The sequence below is a fragment of the Amblyraja radiata genome, chromosome 13, assembly GCF_010909765.2.
Source record: "Amblyraja radiata isolate CabotCenter1 chromosome 13, sAmbRad1.1.pri, whole genome shotgun sequence".
NCBI lineage: Eukaryota > Metazoa > Chordata > Chondrichthyes > Rajiformes > Rajidae > Amblyraja > Amblyraja radiata.
The window spans coordinates 58,885,902-58,908,567 of record NC_045968.1 but is presented as its reverse complement, the minus strand read 5'-3'; the positions used below and the strand labels follow the sequence as shown (position 1 = coordinate 58,908,567).

The following is a 22,666-nucleotide window of genomic DNA, read 5'->3' as shown; positions in this document are numbered from 1 at the left end:
TTCTATCTCCTTCCTAAAGGAACGTCCTTTAATTCTGAGGCTATGACCTCTAGTCCTAGACTCTCCCATTAGTGGAAACATCCTCTCCACATCCACTCTATCCAAGCCTTTCATTATTCTGTATGTTTCGATGAGGTTCCCCGCTCATTTTTCTAAACTCCAGCGAGTACAGGCCCAGTGCCGACAAACGCTGGAGTGGTGGAGAGGACAGAGAGGGGCGACAGCACTGACAAGCACTCGCACAAGCACTAACACAAGTATTTACCCAAGCACTACCACGATGCTACCACACTGCAGCGCTACCATGCAACCACCTCAACGCATCACCACCACCATTTGGACACACACTTGGAGCCATTAGCAAAGGCTGGGCCTTTGGGCAAGATAGGTTGTACACAGCACTGTTTAAAATTGTGAGGCATGGGTGAGGGTTTCAGTGGTAAATGGACTCTAGTTGCCCCTCAGCTCCATTCTAACCCCCCTCCCCCCCCCCCCCCCCCTTCTTCAGACTGAAAGTCACGAGAAAGGGAAACGAGAGATATAGACGATGATGTAGAGAGATAAAGAACAATGAATGAAAGATACGCAAACAAGTAATGATGATAAAGGAAACGGGCCATTGTAGCTGTTTGCAAGGTGAGAATGAAAAGCTGGTGTGACTAGGGTGGGGGAGGGATGGAGAGAGAAGGAATGCCGGGGTTGCTTGAATGCCGGGCTTTCTCTAACTTCAAGTCCGGACTCCAAACGTCACCCATCCTTTTTCTCCAGAGAGGCTACCTGACCCGCGGAGTTACTCCAGCATTTTGTGCCCTTTGTCTAGTAACCATCAACTGCAGATCATTGGTAGACGAAAATGCTGGAGGAACTCAGCGGGTGAGGCAGCATTTATGGAGAGTAAAAATAGGCGACGTTTCGGGTCAAGACCCTTCTTCAGACTGATGTCGGAGGGGGGGGGGGGGAGGAAAAGAAAGGAAGAGGCGGAGACAGTAGGCTTGTGGGAGAGCTGGGAAGCGGGAGGGGTAGGAGGGAGATAGCAAGGACTATCTGAAATTAGAGAAGTCTATGTTCATACCACTGGGGTGTAAACTACAGATAGACAATAGACAATAGGTGCAGGAGTCGGCCATTCAGCCATTCGAGCCAGCACCGCCATACAATGTGATCATGGCTGATCATCCCCAATCAGTACCCCGTTCCTGCCTTTTCCCCATATCCCCTGACTCCGCTATCTTTTAGAGCCCTTGATCTACTACACACAATGATAATATCATACTTGGTCATTGTGGACAATCGGCAATAACAGACACCATTGGTCTGTTAATGTATTTATTTTGATAGCAAGAATCCCTTCTCTTGTGAGAAATTGTGCTGACAGTAAACTCATGAATCAACTTTTTTTAGCGTTGAGACTTGCATTGAAGACACGTGGAGTAGTAACATCCACATGGACCTAGTCTTGTTGAGTTGATCGGTAAATGCTGGCCTATACCAGCACTTTGACATTTGCCATTCCTAAGGATCCGGTGGCTGTGATTTTATTGTCTGCCTCTTATTCCTCTAGGGAGCATTTCCAGGGAACCTGCAGCTTGTGTTTGTGCTGCGACCTTCACGGTTTATCCAGCGGACCATCTCATATATAGGCATCAAGCTTCAACGAGATGACTTTAAAATGAAGGTACCGGTAAGCATTGCTTTTATGTTGCATTCTTATCAAGTCATCAGTTTGATTCTAATGACAGTCAGAGGTGTTGCAGAGAATGATAAAGTATGTACAACACATACCTCGGCCACTTGGACCATTTAAATTTAGTTCAGAGATACAGCGCGGAAACAGGCCGTTCGACCTACCGAGTCCGCACCGACCAGCGATCCCTGCACACTAACACTACCCCTACACACACTACACTTACATTTATACCAAGCCATTTAATCTACAAACCTGTACTTCTTTGGAGTGTGAGAGGAAACCGAAGATCTCGGAGAAAATCATACAGTCACGGGGAGAACGTACACTCCATACAGACAGCACCTGTAGCCGGCATCGAACCCAGAGCTCTGCCGCTGTAAGGCAGTAGTTCCAGCGCTGTGCCACCCATCTGTATCTGTGATGATGCTTCACATGAACCAGTTGCCACTCTACTTTATCTAAACCTGTCTCTTGTCTCTTTCCCTTTTGCTCTTATCCAAGTTCCCCAGAAAGGCACATCTTGTTATCTAGCTATACTTTCTGTTTTTTATGTTTGTTGTTTGATCAGTGCTGAGGAGACCAATGGTCATTATATTAATAAAAGATTCATAAGATTTTAATTTATAATGATTGGACAGCTGAGGCCGCCTTCTTCAGTCACCTTTTAAATTATGGGAAAATGCATGGATAGGACCGGTATGGAGAGATATTGGCGTGACCTCGGAAGCCCTCGGAAGCCCAACCAAATTACTGCGTGTTCAGCGGCTTCAGCCCTCTCTGTGTCAAAGAGCAGAGACGCAGAGGGCAGAGAGAGGGCGGAGAGGGAGGGGGCACCACTCCACCACTCACTCATAGGTCCCAATACTCACCACTCCCTAGAGGGGGGGGGGGGGGGGGCTGCGGCATCACAAACACACTAACCACCCCCCTTGATATTATATTAATATTATTCATTCGCTCCTTTTACTCCATCCCCCACCCTATCCACTCATGCATAGCCCTCAACTTGCAGGCATGGCTAGAGAGGGAAAGGGAGGGGGGTAGAGTGAGAGGGGGAGACAGAGAGGGCACAGGGCAGAGACAGAGAGGGCACAGGGCAGAGACAGAGAGGGCAGAGACAGATAGGGCAGAGACAGAGAGGGCACAGGGCAGAGACAGAGAGGGCAGAGGGCAGCAACAGAGGCCGAGAGAGGGCAGCCACAGAGGGAGAGAGGGCAGAGACAGAGACAGGGAGAGGGCAGGGGCAGAGACAGAGGCACAGACACAGGACAAAGGCAGAGACAGGGGCAGAGAGAGGAGGGGACACCACTCCATCACTCACCCATAGGTCCCAATAGTCACCACACCCTAGAGAGGGAGGGGGGCAGAGAGGGAGGAGCTGAGCCGAGGTGCGGGCGGGCGAGCGTCGACCAAAGGACCGCAAGTTGGGCCGCCACAGTCTTCAGTTATGATCTTCGGTCTTCAGTCAATGGCCCGACTTCATCTCCGGTCATGTCTTTTGAATAATGGGGGGGAGTGGGGAGGTGGGTGGGGTAGGGGGGGGTGTCGTCACTCACAGCGCGCGGAGCAGACCCATTGTGACATCATCAGCGAAAAGCAGTCGTTTATAAATTAAAAGTTTTGTCAGATTTTTGAACATTTTCAGTAACAACTCGAGAAATAAAGCATGACATTTTCAGATAAGGCAAGTTTGGACTCCAGGGGAAAAATGTCTACTGGAATATGTAAAAATGTTACCGTTACCGCATCGTTTATTCGAGAAGATGTGATTATACACAAACAAACCCACACACAAACAAATACATCCACATACAAGATCGGACTTTTAATAGTTAACTAGACCAAGTGCAGACCCGTTGGATCTGTTTCCCCACCGCGCGTTTGCGGCGGGGGGTGGGGGGAGACACTCACACTAACCACCCCCCAAACACACAGGTGGGCGGAGGGGGGGAGGGGGAGACAGGGTGGGGAGAGGGGAGGGTGAGAAGAGGGGAGGGGAGAGGGGGAGGAGGAAATGGGAGAGATTTGGGAGGGAGAGCAGAGCGGGGTAGGGGGAGTGAGAGGGGGATGGGAAGGGGGAGGAGAGTGGGGAGTGGGAGGAGTGGGGAGGGCAGGAAGGGGGGGAGAGGGGTAGCGGGGAGTGGTGCAAGAGAGAGGGGAAAGGGGTGGGGGGGGAGATGGGGGTGAAGAGGGGTGGGAGAGGGGTGGGAGGGGAGGAGGGAGAGGGAGATGGAGAGGGGGGAGAGGGGGGGAGGGGAGGATGAGAGTTGGGTGGGGGAGGGGGAGAGAGGGAGGAGGGAGGGGAAGGAGGAGGGAGAAGGGGAAGGGGAGAGAGGGGGAAGAGTGTGGAGGGAGGGGGAGAGTGGTAGGGGGCGGGGGAAGAGTGGGATGGGAGGAGGAGAGGGGTAGGGGGAGAGAGGGGAAATAGTGGTGAGGGAGGGGAGGGTAAGAGTGCGGAGGAGGGGCAGAGGGATAGGGGGAGTGGTGGAAGAGGCAGAGATGGATAGGGGGGGAGGTGGGGGGAGAGAGGGGTGGGGGTTGAGGTGGGAGGGGAGGAGGGAGAGGGAAGAGAGGGGGGAAAGGGAGGAGGAGAGAGTGGTGCGGGAGGGGGTGAGAGAAGGTGGGGGGAGGGGGGAAAGAGGGTGGCGGAGGGGGAGAGAGGAGAGAGGAGGTAGAGTGGGGAGGGAGAGGGAAGGGAGGGGGGAGAGAGGGGTGGGGGTGGGGGGAGATGTGGAAGCATGGGGAGGGAGGGGGAGAGGTGTAGGGGGAGTGGTGGAAGAGGGACAGAGGGGTAGTGGAAGGGATGGGGAGAGAGGGGAGCGAGGGGTAAGGGAGGGCCGGAGAGAGCGGTGGGGGAGGAAGAGGGGTGGGCTAAGGGGGAGAGAAGGGGAAGAGTGGGGAGGGAGAGGGAGAGGGGTAGGGGGGGTGGTGGAAGAGGGACAGGGGTAGGGGGGTGAGATGGAGGGGGGTGGGGGGGAGAGAGTGAAGGGGGTGGGGGGAGAGAGTGAAGGGGGGTGGGGGAGAGAGGGATGGGGGTTGGGGCAGGAGGGGGGGAGAGGGGTGAGGAGAGGGAGATGAAGAGGGAGGAGGAGAGGGGTGGGGGAGGGGGCAGGGTGGGTGAGGGGGAGAGAGGGGTGGGGGAAGTGGAGAGAGGAGGGAGGAGGGGGAGTAGGGAAGGGAAGGAGGAGGGAGAGGGGGAAGAGTGTGGAGGGAGGGGGAGAGTGGTAGGGGGCGGGGTAGAGTGGGATGGGAGGGGGAGAGGGGTGGGGGGAGAGATGGGAAAGAGTGGGGAGGGAGGGAGGGGGAGAGGGGTAGGGGAGTGGTGGAAGAGGGACAGGGAGTGGTGGAAGAGGGACAGGAGAAGGGGTGGGGGAGAGAAGGAAGGGAGGGGGAGAGAAAGGGGTGGGGGAGGGAGGGGGAGAGAAGTGGAAGAGTGGGGAGGAGTAGGGGGAGTGGTGGAAGAGGGACAGGGGGGTAGGGGGATGGGGTGGGGGAGAGAGGGATGAGGGTGGGAGGAGGAGGGGGAGGAGAGGGAGAGGGGTGAAGAGATGGAGATGGAGAGGGGAGGAGAGAGGGATGGGGAAGGGAGGTGGGGGAGAGAGGGAAAGGGGTGGGGGAGGGAAGGGGGGTGGGGGAGAGAGGGAAGGGGGTGGGGGAGAGAGGTGGGGGAGAGAGGGAAGGGGGTGGGGGAGAGAGGGATGGGGTGGGAGGAGGAGGGGAGAGGGAGAGGGGTGAGGAGAGGGAGGTGGAGAGGGGGAGGAGAGAGGGGTGGGGGGTGGGAGGATAGAGGGATGGGGAGGGGGAGAGAGGTGTGGGGGAGGGATGGGGAGGGAGGGGAGGAGGGAGATGGGGCAGGGGAGGGAGGGGGAAGATTAGGGAGGGGGGTGGGGGGAGAGAGGGGAAAGAGTGGGGAGGGAGAGGGAGGGAGGGAAGTGGAAGAGTGGGGAGGGAGGGAGGGGGAGAGGGACAGAGGGGTAGGGGGAGGGGTGGGGGAGAAGAGGGAGGGAGGGGGGAGAGAGAGGGGTGGGGGACAGAGAGGGAGAGGGGTGGGTAAAGGGGGTGAGAAGTGGAAGTGGGGAGGGAGGGGTAGGGGAGTGGTGGAAGTGGGGAGGGAGGGGCAGGGGAGTGGTGGAAGAGGGACAGAGTGGTAGGGGGAAGGGGGCGGGGGGAGAGCGGGAAGGGGGTAGGGTAGAGAGGGAATGGGGGTGGGGGAGGGATGAGGAGGGGGAAGAGAGGGAGAGGGGTGAGGAGAGGGAGGTGGAGAGGGGGAGGAGAGAGGTTGGGGGAGGGGGAGGGGGAGGGGAGAGGGATGGGGAGGGGGAGGAGAGATGGATGGGGAAGGGTAGAGAGGTGTGGGGGAGGGGGGAGGGAGGCGAGGAGGGAGATGGGTTAGGGGAGGGAGGGGGAAGAGTGTGGAGGGAGGGGGAGAGGGGTGGGGAGGGAGGGGAAATAGTGGGGAGGGAGAGTGGAAGGGGGAGGGGCAGGGACAGTCCATCTGTTCCCCATTCCCTATCACCCCCAATCCTCTTTCTCTATTCCCACACACGTGATGACGCGCTTCGACACAGGCTGCGGGGGGGGGAAGGGGCTGGGGTTGCTGCAAAGGCATATGTAAATGGATCCATTCCGATTGGACATCTGTGTATTGGGCATTGTGACATCACACGATGGAACGTTCACCAACATTCTATGGGTGAGAAGCAGTTTTTTTTTAATTTGGGGGGGGGGGGGGGGAGGATTTTATTAAAAATGTGTACAAAACACGTCAAAATTTAATCAGGAGTGGATACTTGGAATGAAAAGTGAAATCTCTACCGAAATGGAAAAAATCTCGGCAATTCTGCGTCTGGTGTTGGCATAGCAATGAATTAAAGGCTGCAGCCACAAGCCAGGCAGAGAGAGAGAGAGAGACAGAGAGAGACACACACACACACACACACACACACACACACACACACACACACACACACACACACACACACACACACACACACACACACACACACACACACACACACACACACACACACACACACACACACACACACACACATTTTTGATAGATAGACAGGCAGACAGACAGACAGACAGACAGACAGACAGACAGACAGACAGACAGACAGACAGACAGACAGACAGACAGACAGACAGACAGATATGATGTCGGGCACATATTTTTACACAGAGGGTGATGAGTGCTTGGAACATGCTGCCAGGAGTGGTGGTTGAGGCAGATATGAAAGTGGCATTCAAGAGCCTTTTGCATAGGAATATAGATATGCAGGGAATGTAGGGACATGGATTTTATGCAGGCAGATAAGAGTTGGTCGGCATCATGTTCAGCTGTGCTGTTCTATTTTCTATCATCTCCCCAGCAGTTCCACATACTGAAGAAGTTTCTGAAGAAGGGTCTCATTCTGAAAAATCACCTTTCCATGTTCTCCAGAGATGCTGCCTGAAGTGCTCTGTTACTCCAGCACTTTATGTCCTTTTATTCATTAAACAGCATCTGCATTTCCTTGTTTCTACTGTACTTACTGATCAGCATTCACAATTCCAAACAACTTGTTCACACAGTGGGTGTGTGGGTGTGTGGAACAAGCTGCCAGAGGAGATAGTCGAGACTGGGACTATCCCATCGTTTAAGAAACAGCTTGACAGGTACATGGATAGTGTTCAAGAAGGAACTGCAGATGCTGGAAAATCGAAGGTACACAAAAATGCTGGAGAAACTCAGCGGGTGCAGCAGCATCTATGGAGCGAAGGAAATAGATAACGTTTCGGGCCGAAGCCCTTCTTCAGACCTGGATAGGACATGGATAGGACAGGTTTGGAGGGATATGGACCAAGCGCAGGCAAGTGGGACTAGTGTAGCTGGGACATTGTTGGCCGATGTGGGCGAGTTGAGCCGAAGGGCCTGTTTCCACACTGTATCTATCTCAGGTACCATCAATGCATCATAACTCCACTATATTATCTATAGAGCTTGTTGCACCAACTCCGTAGTCTTCTTCTGCAAGGATCTCCAAACCATAAACTATATTTTATAGAGAGGAATACAGGAAAGAAACTGCAAAGGGCAACAAGGGCACACTACCATCTCTCAAGTTCCAAGCAGCCTGGCTTGGATATACCATGTTATCCATTCATGGCATCTGGATCATATCCTCCGAACTTTCCAACTAACAGCAATTTCTGTTTCAGTTTCAGTTCATTTTATTGTGCAAAGCTTTTGTTGCGTGCTAGACAGTCAGCAGAAAGACAATACGCGATTACAATCGAGTCATTACAGTGTACAGATACATGATAAGGGAATAATGTTTAGTGCAAGGTAAAGCCAGCAAAGTCTGATCAAGAATAGTCTGAGGGTTACCAATGAGGTAGATAGTAGTTCAGCACTGCTCTCTGGTTGTGGTAGGATGATTCATTTGCCAGATAACAGCTGGGAAGAAACTGTCCCTGGATCTGGAGATGTACGTTTCCACACTTCTTCACGTTTTGCCCAATGGGGGAGGGGAGAAGAGGGAGTGGCCAGGCTGTGACTCGTCCTTAATTATGCTGCTGGCCTTGACGAGGCAGAGTGAGGTATAAATGGAGCCAATGGACGGGAGGTTGGTTTGTGTGGTGGTCTGGTCCGCGTCCACAATTCGCTGCATTGGTGAGTATCTTACCGTATATCTTGTCAGCAATTCAAGAAAGGAAGCACCACCATCTTTACAGAATAAGTAGGATGGGCAATGAATGTCATTCTTGCCAGAATCCCGTCACGTTCATCAGACATTTACTCAAATAACTACGCTTGAAACTCCAACAGTTACAACTTCCTTCTCAGAATTATATAGTGAACAATATATTTCAGAATCTAAGATATGAAATGGAACTCTGACTCTAATTTAATTAAGGCTCAAATTCCTTTGCGTTTAAAAAAAATTTGTAAATCACATGTCCAATTATACAGTTGCTGCCTTACAGCGAATGCAGCGCCAGTTTCCTCCCACCCTCCAAAGACGTACAGGTTTGTAGGTTAATTGGCTTGGTATAAATGTAAACTTGTCCACAGTGCGTGTAGGATAGTGTTAATGTGCGGGGATCGCTGGTTGGCTCAGACTCGGTGGGCCAAAGGGCCTGTTTCTGTGCTGTATCTCTAAACTAAACTAATGTAATCTAAGGACATGACTGGTCCATATTATACACATGGACATTGTAATATTTGGAAAAATTAATAATAAATCAAGTAAGTTGTGACTTCTGTCCATTTGTGTTGTGTATATTTTATCTTTCATATACGCGGACAAATGTTTGTGATTTCTTGTATATTCCCAAAGTAGAACTGCTGGACTATTATAGTTCAGTTTATAATTCATCATTATATTTGTACAAAATCCAATTGTGAATTTTGACAGTTCCATTGACTATGCATTGTAATGATATCCTGGCTATAGATAAATATATAAAACTATTTGTTGCATCTGTTCCAGATAATTATGTTAAACACCATAACGGACCTGCACAACTACATCGAAAAAAGTCAGTTAACAAAAGACTTAGGAGGTACTCTGGAATACTGTCACAATCAGTGGATTCACCACCGAACTGTGAGTGCAAGAGCATCATTCTCATAACCTTTCATTCCACCTTTTAGATATCTATGGCATTGATTTTCAAATTTGAGGCATTAAATTGCCAGTAGCAATTCTGTGAACAAAATTCAAGAGTGTTTCATATTTCCCAAAACAGAACAATGAAATTCTTACTTGCAGCAACTTACAGATATGTAAACATATAACTCTGTAAAACCCATAATAAACAACAAAATTCAGTATATATATAAAAAAAACATAAATAAATAAACAATAATAGTGCAAAGTCAAATATAATGCCCCCGTCTATATATAGTTTAGAGCCTATTTGGAGGTTGTAGTGTTTTACAGCTTGATGTTTGTTAGGAAGAAGCTGCCCCTGAACCTGTATGTTACAGTTTTCAGGCTCCTGTACCTTCTTCCTGATGGTAGGAGTGAAATGAAAGCGTGACCAGGGTGTAGTGGGTCTCTGATGATGCTGGTTGCCTTTTTGAGAGTGACACTGCTGTACACCTGTGGAAGTTCAGGAGAGTATTTGTTGACATACCGAATCCCCTCAATCTCCTAAACAAATAGGGGCGTTGATGGGCTTCCTAATATATAGAGTCAGAGTCACACAGCATAGAAACATTCCATCCATGCTGAACAAAATGGCCCATCTATACCCCTTTGCCCACAGTTGGTCCAAATCCCTCTAAACCTTTCCTATCAATGTACCTGTCCAAGTGTCTTTAAAAAGTTGTTATTGTACCTCCTCTGGGAGCTCGTTCCATGTACCAGCCACCCTCGTAAGGAAGGATGATTGCATTATAGCCTTCAACTTGCAATCTACTACTGGACTTCCTCTGTCTTTTGTTTCAGGCACCAGCAGAAACTCCATGCTAAGGATTCCACACATTTCATACTAAGCACCGCCATTCCATCACATTGAATGGTGATGCTGGCTCGAAGGGCCGAATGGCCTACTCCAGCACCTATTGTCTATTGTCTAATCAATTTGGCAGGCAAAGCATAAAGCACACAATCTGCACCCTATCAGCTCTTTCGTGTTAGTACCTGAGAATATTCTCACCTACGTTAATGAATACAAATTCCAAATGGTTTTTTTAATCTGTACTAATTATGTATTTTGCCAGTTGGGTACATGGCATATATTTTCTAATTGACATCTCTAATGTGTCAAGCAGCATAGATAGAAATATCAGATCATTAAGAAATATGGCAACAGCTTGCCGAAGATTATCATTCGTAACAGTTTCAGTTGTTTTTAACAAGTTACTATAACGTCCAATTAACTCTAAATTGAACAGTTTTCTATAAATTCATCACACACATATGGAAAATTAAGATTCACCAATGTTATCAGCTAATTTTCAATGCCAGAGCATTTGATTGGTCTGAGTTTAACATTGCAAGGCCACAGATCTTAATTTGCTGCAAGGTTAATGGTGCAAACACTAGGCTAATGTAGCAATTTGCTCAAAATATAGGAGCAAGGTGCCATTTTTGTGAAACTGACGGAGTGCACCATTTCAGCAGAATTTTCTGAATATTGCCATTTGACTGTACGTACCTGAACTTAAAAATAAATAATACGTCAACTATATATATTTGCCCATTAACCTTGCAGCAAATTAAGATCTGTGGCCTTGTGCAGACAGAGATGTACATGTGCAGACAGAGATTAATTTAACTTGGTATCATGTTTGGCACAAAGATTGTAGGTTGAAGGGCCTGTTTCTGTTCAGTTATGTTCTATGTCGATTTATGACAATCTTGCCAGGACTAGAGGGGGAGGTTGAGTAGGCTGGGTCTATATTCCTTGGAGCGCAGGAGGATGAGGGGTGATCTTATAGAGGTGTATAAAATCATAAGGGGAATAGATCGGGTAGATGCACAGTGTCTCTTACCCAGATTAAATGAATCGAGGAGCAGAGGACATACGTAGGTTTAAGGTGAAGCGGAAAAGATTTCATAGGAATCTGAGAGGTAAATTTTTCACATGGTGGGTGTATGGAACAAGTTGAGGCAGGGACTATCCCAAGATTTAAGAAACAGTTAGACAGGTACATGGATAGAACAGGTTTGGAGGGGTATGGGCCAAAGGCGAGCAGGTGGGACTAATGTAGCTGGGACATGTTGGCCTGTGTGGGCCAAAGGCCTGTATCCACGCTGTATCACTCTAGTGACTCTGTGTCATATGCTTCAGACGCACACACACTTGCAAATTGGATAGTGGGAGAATAACAGTTTGTTTACATTTCTATTTCAGTGTTCAGCCATCATTTGAGGTGATGTGCCATTTTACATAGCAGACACCAAAATATTGTCAGACAGTAGTCTTGATGTTCCCCTGCTGTGCAAGACTTTGCTCTTGGTAATTGCATCAGCTGTGCAGCAAAATCCCAGATCATTGTGTCATTTATTATTCTCTATGTTGTTTTAACTTGGTTGCTACAACATGTTTAGTTACCAGCATTAATATTTAGCTAATGAGAGCTGTTAGGCAGTTGGCGTGCAGAGTTAAAGGCACATGTATTTACGCATCCTTGGTTTTCAATATTTATACGGTTATTATTTATTTATATTTATTAACTTAATCCAGAAGATTAAGATGTATGGGGTTCATGATGTATGGGGTTCATGAGGGGGGATCTTATAGAAACTTACAACATTCTTAAGGGGTTGGACAGGCTAGATGCAGGAAGATTGTTCCCGATGTTGGGGAAGTCCAGGACAAGGGGTCACAGTTTAACGATAATGGAGAAATCCTTTAGGACAGAGATGAGAAAAACATTTTTCACACAGAGAGTGGTGAATCTCTGGAACTCTCTGCCACAGAAGGTAGTTGAGGCCAGTTCATTTGCTATATTTAAGAGGGAGTTAGATGTGGCCCTTGTGGCTAAAGGGATCAGGGGGTATGGAGAGAAGACAGGTACAGGACACTGAGTTGGATGATCAGCCATGATCATATTGAATGGCAGTGCAGGCTCGAAGGGCCGAATGGCCTACTCCTGCACCTATTTTCTATGTTTCTATGATGTATGGGGTTCATGATGTCTTAGTTGTATGGGTTCAGGACTTATTCAGAGAAGACAGAAGGATGTGGTGGAAGGTAGATAAGTGGCTGGAGGTCTCTGACCAGTGGAGTTCTGCAAAGATCTGTGCTGGGACCTCATATATATGATATAACATGTGTAGGAAAGAACTGCAGATGCTGGTTTAAATTGAAGGTAGATCTCAAAATGCTGAAGTAACTCAGTGGGACAGGGAGCATCTCTGGAGAGAAGGAATGGGTGACGTTTCGGGTCAAGCCCTTCTTCAGACTGATGTCAGGGGAGTGGGTGGGACAGAGATAGAATGCAGTTGGAGACAATAAGACTGGTTGGAGAACTGTGAAGGGGGAGGGGATGGAGAGAGAGGGAAAGCAAGGGCTACTTGAAGTTAGAGAAGTCAATGTTCATACCGCTGGGGTGTAAACTACCCAAGCAAAATATGAGGTGATGTTTCTCCAATTTGCACTGGGCCTCACTCTGACCATGGAGGAAGGTCAGATTGGGAAAGGGAAAGGTCAGATTGGGAATGGGAGAGGGAGTTGAAGTGCTGAGCTACCGGGACATCAGGTAGGTTAAGACAGACGAGCCTGCGCTTGGTCTCACTGATGTAGAGATGTTGACACCTGGAACAGTGGATACAGTAGATGAGGTTGGAGGAGGTGCAAGTGAACCTCTGCTTCACCTGGAAATACTTTCCGGGTCCTTGGATGGAGTCGAGGGGGGAGGTAAAGGGACAGGTGTTGCATTTCTGTCCTGGGCCTCCCCCATTGTCAGAGTGAGGCCCAGCACAAATTGGAGGAACAGCACCTCATATTTCGCTTGGACAGCTTACACCCCAGCGATATGTACATTGATTTCTCTAACTTCAAATAGCCCTTGCTTTCCCTCTCCATCCCCTCCCCCTTCCCAGTACTCCGACCAGGCTTACTGTCTCCGACTACCTTCTATCTCTAATAATAAATAATAATGGATGGGATTTATATAGCGCCTTTCTAATACTCAAGGCGCTTTACATCGCATTATTCATTCACTCCTCAGTCACACTCGGTGGTGGTAAGCTACTTCTGTAGCCACAGCTGCCCTGGGGCAGACTGACGGAAGCGTGGCTGCCAATCTGCGCCTACGGCCCCTCCGACCACCACCAATCACTCACACACATTCACACACAGGCAAAGGTGGGTGAAGTGTCTTGCCCAATGACACAACGACAGTATGCACTCCAAGCGGGATTCGAACCGGCTACCTTCCGGTCGCCAGCCGAACACTTAGCCCATTGTGCCATCTATCTCTGTCCTACCCACTTCCCTGACATCAGTCTGAAGAAGGGTCTCGACCCGAAATGTCACCCATTCCTTCTCTCCAGAGATGCTGCCTATCCCGCTGAGTTACTCCAGCACTTTGTGAACTACATATGATATAACATGATGTATATGAATGACCTATACATAAATACAGTAAACCCTTGTTTTAATGGACCCCTTTATAACGGATTTTGGATATAGCGGACGGGCCTGCCAATGCCACATCCAGCTCGCACCGTCTCCCCAGCCGTTTTATGCTCTGGCTTCTGACCCCACTCCCGACTGGCAAGGTGCACCAGTGAGCCCATCTTCACCCACAGCATGGTCTCATGACATGGCTGTTGTTGCGGCTCACGTTGTAGCCACTGGGACAGTGATTTCTTCAGGGCGCTGCCAATGATAGGATGTACTCAGACACCGTGCGGCTCCCTCCCCTCTCACCAGCTGCTTCTTCCTGCTGTCAGCAATGGCTATATCCATGTGGAAGGGCTCGCTGGTGCAGACCAGTGGCATCGGACCCTGGTTTTAAAATAAAAAGACACATAGTGCTGGAGTAACTCAGCAGACTGAATCAATCTGAAGATGGGTCCCAACGTCACCTCTCCATGTTCTCCAGAGATGCTGCCTGACCCACTGAGTTACTCCAGCACTTTTGTTTGTTAACCATCATCTGCAGTTCTTTCTTTCAACTACATGACAAGGTTCTGCATAGTAGACTGCTCTGGAAGATTAGATCGCATTGGATCCAAGGAGAGATAACTGAATGGATAGCAAATTAACTCCATGGAAGGAAGCAGAGGGTGATGGTGGAAGGTTGCTTCTCAGACTGGAGGCCTGTGACTAGTGGTGTGCTTCAGGGTTCAGTGCTGGGCCCATTAATGATTTGGATGAGAACATACAGGGCAAGATTAGCAAGTTTGCTGATGATACAAAAGTGAGTGGTTTTGCAGAGAGTGAAGATGGTTGTGAAAGATTGCAGCAGGATCTGGATCGATTGGCCAGGTGGGCGGAGGAATGGTTGATGGAATCTAATACAGAGAAGTGTGAGGTGTTGCATTTTGGGACGTCTAACAAGGGCAGGACCTACACAGTAAATGGTAGACCTCTGGGTAGTGTTGTAGAGCAGAGGGATCTAGGAGTACAAGTGCATGGTTCCTTGAAGGCCGAGTCGCAGGTAGATAAGGTGGTCAAAAAGGCTTTTGGCACTTTGGCCTTCATCAGTCAGAGTATTGAGTATAGAAGTTGGGAGTCTGAAGAATGGTCTCGACCCGAAATGTCACCCATTCCTTCTCTCCAGAGATGCTGCCTGTCCTGCTGAGTTACTCCAGCATTTTGTGTCTACCATAGAAGTTGGGAGGTCATGTTGCAGTTGTATAAGATGTTGGTGAGACTGCATTGTAGAATATTATGTTCAGTTCTAGGCACTATGTTATAGGAAAGATGTTATTAATCTTGAAAGTGTTCAGAGAAGATTTAAGACAATGTTGCCAGGACTAGTGTGTGAACTAGAGGGAGAGGTTGAGTAGGCTGGGTCTGTATTCCTTGGAGCGCAGGAGGATGAGGGGCGATCTTATAGAGGTGTACAAAACCATGATAGGAATAGATCGGGTAGATGCACAGAGTACGGGAACTGAGGACCAGAGGACATAGGTTCAAGGTGAAGGGGAGAAGATTTAATAGGAATTTGAGGATACATTTTTTCACACAAGGGGTGGTGGATGTATGGAACAAGCTGCCAGATGAGGTAGTTGAGGCTGGGAGTATCCCAATGTTTAAGAAACAGTTAAACAGGTACATGGATTGTCTAGGTTTGGAGGGACATGGACCAAGCACAGACAGGTGGGACTAGTGTAGCTGGGTCATGTTGGCCAGTGTGGACAAGTTGGGCCAAATGGCCTGCTTCCACACTGTATCACTCTATGACTCTATACAATGATAATTATTCCTTTCTCGGTTATAACAGACAATCTGCAATAACAGACACATTTCCCCCATATGATGATGGGTTCTGTGTATAGATGGGTTGGTGAGTACGTTAGCTGACAACACCAAAATTGGAGAAGTTGCAGACAGCGAGGAAGGCTGTCTGGAGATACAATGGGGTAGAGATCAGCTGCAGAAATGGGCAGAGAAATGGCAGTTGCTGTTTAACTCAAGCAAGTGTGAGGTGTTGCACATTTGGAGGTTGAATGTAAGGGAGAGTATACAGTTAATGACAAGACCCTCAACAGCATTGATGTGCACAGGAGTCATGGTTCATAACTCACTGCAGGTGGCAGCACAAGTAGATAGAGTGGTAAAGAAGGTGTCTGCAATGCTTGCCTTCATTGCAAAGGGCATTGAATATAAGAGTAAGGAAGTCATGATGCAGCTCTGTAGGTCTGTGGTTTGGCCACATTTGAGGTACTGCATGCAGTTCTGATTGACCCCTTACAGGAAAGATGAGATGGCTTTGGAGAGGGTGCAGAGGAATTTTACCAGAATGATGCCTGGATTCGAGGGTTGCAGCCATGGGGAGAGGGTGGACAGGCTTTGAAGGATTTCTCTGGAATATCAGAGGATGAGGGGAGACTTGATAGAAGTATATGAGAGGCATAGATATGGTAGATAGTATGAACCTTTTCCCAGGGTGGAAATGTCCAACACTAGAGGACGTAGCTATAAGGTGAGGGGGGAAAGTTTAATGGAGATGTGTGGTGAAGGTGGGGGCCTGGAATGCATTGCCGGGTGAGTGGAGGCAGATATGGCAGTGGCGTTTGGGAGACATTTTCAGAGGCACATGGAAGTGCAGGGAATACAGAGATGTGGACCATGTACAGGCAGATGAGACAATGTTCGGCTCAAACCTTGTGCCCATTCCTGTGCTGTAACATAGAAACATAGAAACATAGAAAATAGGTGCAGGAGGAGGCCATTCGGCCCTTCGAGCCAGCACCGCCATTCATTGTGATCATGGCTGATCGTCCCCTATCCATAACCCGTGCCTGCCTTCTCCCCATATCCCTTGACTCAACTGGCCCCTCGAGCTCTATCTAACTATCTCTTAAATTCATCCAGTGATTTGGCCTCCACTGCCCTCTGTGGCAGGGAATTCCATAAATTCACAACTCTCTGGGTGAAAAAGTTTTTGTCTTAAATGACCTCCCCTTTATTCTAAGACTGTGGCCCCTGGTTCTGGACTCACCCAACATTGGGAACATTTTTCCTGCATCTAGCTTGTCCAGTCCTTTTATAATGTTATATGTTTCTATATGATACCCCCTCATCCTTCTAAACTCCAGTGAATACAAGCCTAGTCTTTTCAATCTTTCCTCATATGACAGTCCCGCCATCCCAGGGATCAATCTCGTGAACCTACGCTGCACTGCCTCAATCACAAGGATGTCCTTCCACAAATTAGGAGACCAAAACTGTACACAATACTCCAGATGTGGTCTCACCAGAGCTCTATACAACAGCAGAAGAACCTCTTCGATGTTCTATGTTTATGTCTAGGTTTATGATTTTACTAAATCTCAAATATTTTTTTTCAGGCCATTGAAAATTTTGCAATGACGGTAAAGGCAACAACCCAGCTGTTGCAGTCATTTGGCACTGAACTTGCAGAAACCGAATTACCAAACGATGCCCAGTGTACAAGAGTGCTCCTCACCACTCACACAGAAAAACACACTGATCTAAAGGTAGGTGATATTGTGGTGGGAAAGAACTGCAGATGCTGGTTCAAATACAAGGTAGACACAAAACACTGCAGTAGAGGGAGGGAATGGGTGACGTTTTGGGTTCTTCAGAATGAATATTGTGGTGCTTTCTATGTATCATGTATTACTGAAAGTAAGCATGCGGGTGCAGCAGGCAGTGAAGAAAGTGAATAGCATGTTGGCCTTCATAACAAGAGGAGTTGAGTATAGGAGTAAAGAGGAACAAATCTGCGGAAGGACATTCTTGTCAGGACTGTCATATGCTGAGAGAATGGAGCGGCTGGGCTTGTATACTCTGGAATTTAGAAGGATGAGAGGGTATCTTATTGAAACATATAAGATTGTTAAGGGTTTGGACACGCTAGAGGCAGGAAACATGTTCCCGATGTTGGGGGAGTCCAGAACCAGGGGCCACAGTTTAAGAATAAGGGGTAAGCCATTTAGAATGGAGACGAGGAAACACTTTTTCACACAGAGAGTGGTGAATCTGTGGAATTCTCCGCCGCAGAGGGCGGTGGAGGCCGGTTCTCTAGACACTTTCAAGAGAGATAAAGCTCTTAAAGATAGCGGAGTCCAAGGATATGGGGCGAAGGCAGGAACGGGGTACTGATTGTGGATGATCAGCCATGATCACACTTAATGGCGGTGCTGGCTCGAAGGGCTGAATGGCGGACTCCTGCACCTATTGTCTATCATGGTGCAGCTTGGGGGCAAAAGCAGTGATACCTTTGAAGGATGCCAGATGACAATCTTAATAGCATTGTTACCCCTAGTATGGTTTTGGTTCATTGGCTGATGGTGGAATATCATGTCCACTAAGATAGTGGGCGTGGGACTTACCATCGCCCGCCTGGGCCTTCGACATCAGGAGAGAAATGGTGCAGGGGAGAGAAAAGACTTTGCCTTCCATCACAGTGAGGAGGAGATTCACTGTGATGGATGTTTGTGTGAAATGAATTGTTTGTATGTCTTGTAGAAATTGTCTTTGTTTGTATGGCTGTGGAAACTGAGTTTCGTTTGAGCCTCACTGAGGTTCAAATGACATGTAATAAATATTGTATATTGTATAGACCCAAAATGCTGGAGTAACTCAGCGGGACAGGCAGCATCTCTGGAGAGAAGGAAGAAATGTCACCCATTCCATCTCTCCAGCGATGCTGCCTGTCCCGCTGAGATATTCCAGCATTTTGTGATCTACATATGATATAACATGATGTATATAAATGACCTATACATAAATACAGTATACCCTTGATTTAATGGACCCCTTTATAACGGATTTTGGATATAGTGGATGGGCCTGCCAATGCTCCAGCATTTTGTGTCTATCTTCGGTGTAAACCAGCATCTGCATTTCCTTCTTACACATCATGTCAACTAAAGATCATTTAGGGATCTAATTTTTCATCTGATCGCCCAAAATATGATTCCAGACCCACGGCCAGGTGGTTAATTCTGAACTGCCTTCTGAAGTGCTTTGGCCTGGGCAATTAATGATAGTATGCTGTCCACACAAACAACCTCTGGGCAGGGACAGGGGTAAAATGTAGCAACAAAGGATAGCAGATGCTGCTTTACAAAGGACACAAAGTGCTGGAGTAACTCAATGGCTCAGGCAGCATCTCTGGAGAACTTGGATAGGTGACGTTTCAGATCAGGACCTTCTTCAGAATGATTGTGGGGGTGGGGGAGACAACTGGGAGAGAGGAGAGGCAGGACAATGAGTGGCAAGTGATAGTTAGACACAGGCAAGGGGGCGGGGGCGTGATAAGCAAATGTTTGGAGCAAAGACCAGAGATTTAAACCAAAGGTGTAAGAGAAATGGATTGGAGACCTGGTGAACCTACGCTGCACTCCCTCAATAGCAATAATGTCCTTCCTCAAATGAGGAGACCAAAGCTGCACACAATACTCCAGGTGTGGTCTCACCAGGGCCCTGTACAACTGCAGTAGGACCTCCTTGCTCTTCTACTCAAACCCTCCCGCGATGAAGGTCAACATGCCATTAGCTTTCTTGCTGTACCTCCATACTTACTTTCAGTGACTGATGTACAAGGATACCTAGGGTCCGAGGGTCACCAATAGTAGTTCAGTACTGCTAAACTGGTGCCAAACTGTAACGGCCCTGCAGTTCCTTTGGATCGATCAGTGACGTGGAGAGGGGGGACGTACTGCATGGGCAACAGCCTGTCCTCCATATGACATGGCCCAGGCTTACATCCAACCTGGATGCATCACCCATGGTCAGTCATGACTGAGACGAGCCTACTACTACTGCTAAAGATAGACAAAATGCTGGAGCAGCATCTCTGGATAGAAGGATATCTAAGAATGGGTAACGTTTCGTGTCGAGATCCTTCTTCAGATCTGTTGAGTTACTCCAGCATTACTATAGCGCCAAACAACATCTGCAGTTCCTTCCGACATGGCTCAGGACCACTCTCTGGATGTGGTAGGATGATTTAGTTGCCTGATAACAGCTGGGTAGAAACTGTCCCTGAATCTGGAGGTGTGGAGAGTTTTGAGGGAATTCACAGTGAGTCTTCACAACTGTCTGGGGTAGAGAATTGCCAAGATTATCTGCCTTCATCTCACTTCTTACTGGTGTACTCCTTCGTTAGAGAATGTACCACCCATTTCTAAACTCCTCAGTTGGAGGTTTATTTTTCATGCAAACACTCTGTTAAGCTGAATGTACAATTTTGTACGTTTCAATTAGATTAGCTATCATTCTTCTGAACTCTGGAAAATATATACCTATTCTGCTCACTCAACATATATTGCAAACTCACTATTCCAAGAACAAGTCTGGTGTATCTTTCTTGCTTTCATTCTATGGCAAGTATATGTTTTTAAGAAGGACCAAAACTCTACACAATACTCCAGGTGTGTTCCTACCATGGCCCTAAATAATTGCAGAAAGATATCTTTATTAATGCATTCAAATCCTCTCTCAATGGAGACCAACAAGTTGTTTGCCTTCCTTATTGCTTGCTACACACTAATGTTCAAATGTTAGCTCTTGTACACAAGGCCAAGAGAATGCAGGGTGACTTGGACAGGTTGGGGGAGTGGGCAGATGCATGGCAGATGAAGTTTAATGCGGATAAATGTGAGGTTATCCACTTTGGGAGCAAAAACAGGAAGGCAGTTTACTGTCTAAATGGCGTCAAGTTGGGAAAAGGGGAAGTACAACGGGATCTGGGGGTCCTTGTACATCAGTCTATGAAAGTAAGCATGCAGGTACAGGAGGCAGTGAAGAAAGCGAATGGCATGTTGGCCTTTATAACAAGAGGAATCGAATATAGGAGCAAAGAGGTCCTTCTGCAGTTGTACAGAGCCCTAGTGAAACCACACCTGGAGTATGGTGTGCAGTTTGGTCCCCTAATTTAAGAAAGGACATTCTTGCTATTGAGGGAGTGCAGCGTAGGTTTACAAGGTTAATTCCCGGGATGGCGGGACTGTCATATGCTGAGAGAATGGAGCAGCTGGGCTTGTGCCCTCTGGAGTTTAGAAGGATGAGAGGGTATCTCATTGAAACATATAAGATTGTTAAGGGCTTGGACACGCTCGAGGCAGGAAACGTGTTCCCGACGTTGGGGGAGACCAGAACCAGGGGCCACAGTTTAAGAATAAGGAAAAAGCCATTTAGAACGGAGACGAGGAAACACTTTTTCTCACAGAGAGTGGTGAGTCTGTGGAATTCTCTGCCTCAGAGGGCGGTGGAGGCCGGTTCTCTGGATGCTTTCAAGAGAGAGCTAGATAGGGCTCTTAAAAATAGGGGAGTCAGGGGATATGGGGAGAAGGCAGGTACGGGGTACTGATTGGGGATGATCAGCCATGATCACATTGAATGGCGGTGCTGGCTTGAAGGGCCGAATGGCCTACTCCTGCACCTATTGTCTATTGTCAATGACTTGCAGATTAGAACATAGAACAGTACAGCACAGGAACAGGATCTTTAGCCTGCAATGTCAGTGCTGAACATGATGCTGACCAACTCATCTCTGCCTCCACAGAATCCACATCCCTCCATATCCTTCTCTGCCTCCACAGAATCCACATCCCGCCTATCCAATAGTATCGTAAATGCCACTATCGTGTTTGCTTCAACCATGGCAGAGTGTTCCAAGCACTCGCCACTCGCTGAGTGAAAAAACTTGCCCCACACATGTCCTGCAGCCAGCATCATCAAGGACCCACACCACTATCTCATTTCACTGCTGCCATCGGGTAGAAGGAATATAAGTCTGAAAACTGTAATGTCCCAGTTCAGGAACAGCTTCTTCCCAACAATAATCAGGCGATTGAACACTACGAATTCCAACTAAACTCCAAACTATAAACTGTCTTGGTTGCACTGGGGCTGGGGTAACTCAGCGGGACAGGCAGCATCACCGGAGAGAAGGAATAGGCAACGTTTCGGGTCGAGACCCTTCTTCAGACTGAGGAGTCCCGACCCAAAACGTCGCCCATTCCTTCTCTCCATAAATGTTAACCTAATAACCTGTACGTCTTTGGTGTGTGGGAGGAAACCGGAGCAACTGGAGAAAACCCACGCAAGTCACGGGGAGAACGTACCAACTCCATACAGACAGCACCCGTAGTCGGGATGGAACCCAGGTCTCTGCACTGTTAGAAACATAGAAACATAGAAAATAGGTGCAGGAGTAGGCCATTCAGCCCTTCGAGCCTGCACCGCCATTTGATATGATCATGGCTGATCATCCAACTCAGTATCCCATCCCTGTCTTCTCTCCATATCCCCTGATCCCTTTAGCCACAAGGGCCACATCTAACTCCCTTTTAAATATAGCCAATGAACTGGCCTTAACTACCTTCTATGGCAGAGAATTCCAGAGGTTCACCACTCTCTGTGTGAAAAATGTTTTTCTCATCTCGGTCCTAAAAGACTTCCCTCTTATCCTTAAACTGTGACCCCTAGTTCTGGACTTGCCCAACATCGGGAACAATCTTCCTGCATCTAGCCTGTCCAACCCCTTAAGAATTTTGTAAGTTTCTGTAAGATCCCCCCTCAATCTTCTAAATTCCAGCGAGTACAAGCCGAGTCTATCCAGTCTTTTTTCATATGAAAGTCCTGACATCCCAGGAATCAGTCTGGTGAACCTTCTCTGTACTCCCTCTATGGCAAGAATGTATTTCCTCAGATTAGGAGACCAAAACTGTACGCAATACTCCAGGTGTGGTCTCACCAAGACCCTGTAGGCAGCAACTCTACAGCTGCGCTACCAAATGTTAATGTCTTGAATTCACATAAAAGCACCCCACTCTCTGGAGGTTCCTGTGCTCCAATCAACTTGGAAATTCCTGTCTAATACCA

General features: G+C 48.1%; 1 protein-coding gene across 3 annotated transcripts in view; it reads left to right on the top strand.

The window, feature by feature from the left end:
- mcf2l2 (MCF.2 cell line derived transforming sequence-like 2) overlaps positions 1-22,666 on the top strand; it is a 367,682-nt gene that overhangs the window by 137,224 nt on the left and 207,792 nt on the right. For all 3 annotated transcript variants that reach the window (XM_033032171.1, XM_033032172.1, XM_033032170.1), the window contains exons 5-7: positions 1,562-1,681; positions 9,166-9,282; positions 17,158-17,307. In XM_033032171.1, coding sequence (XP_032888062.1) covers positions 1,562-1,681; positions 9,166-9,282; positions 17,158-17,307 — 387 coding nt within the window. The remainder of the gene's footprint in view (positions 1-1,561; positions 1,682-9,165; positions 9,283-17,157; positions 17,308-22,666) is intronic.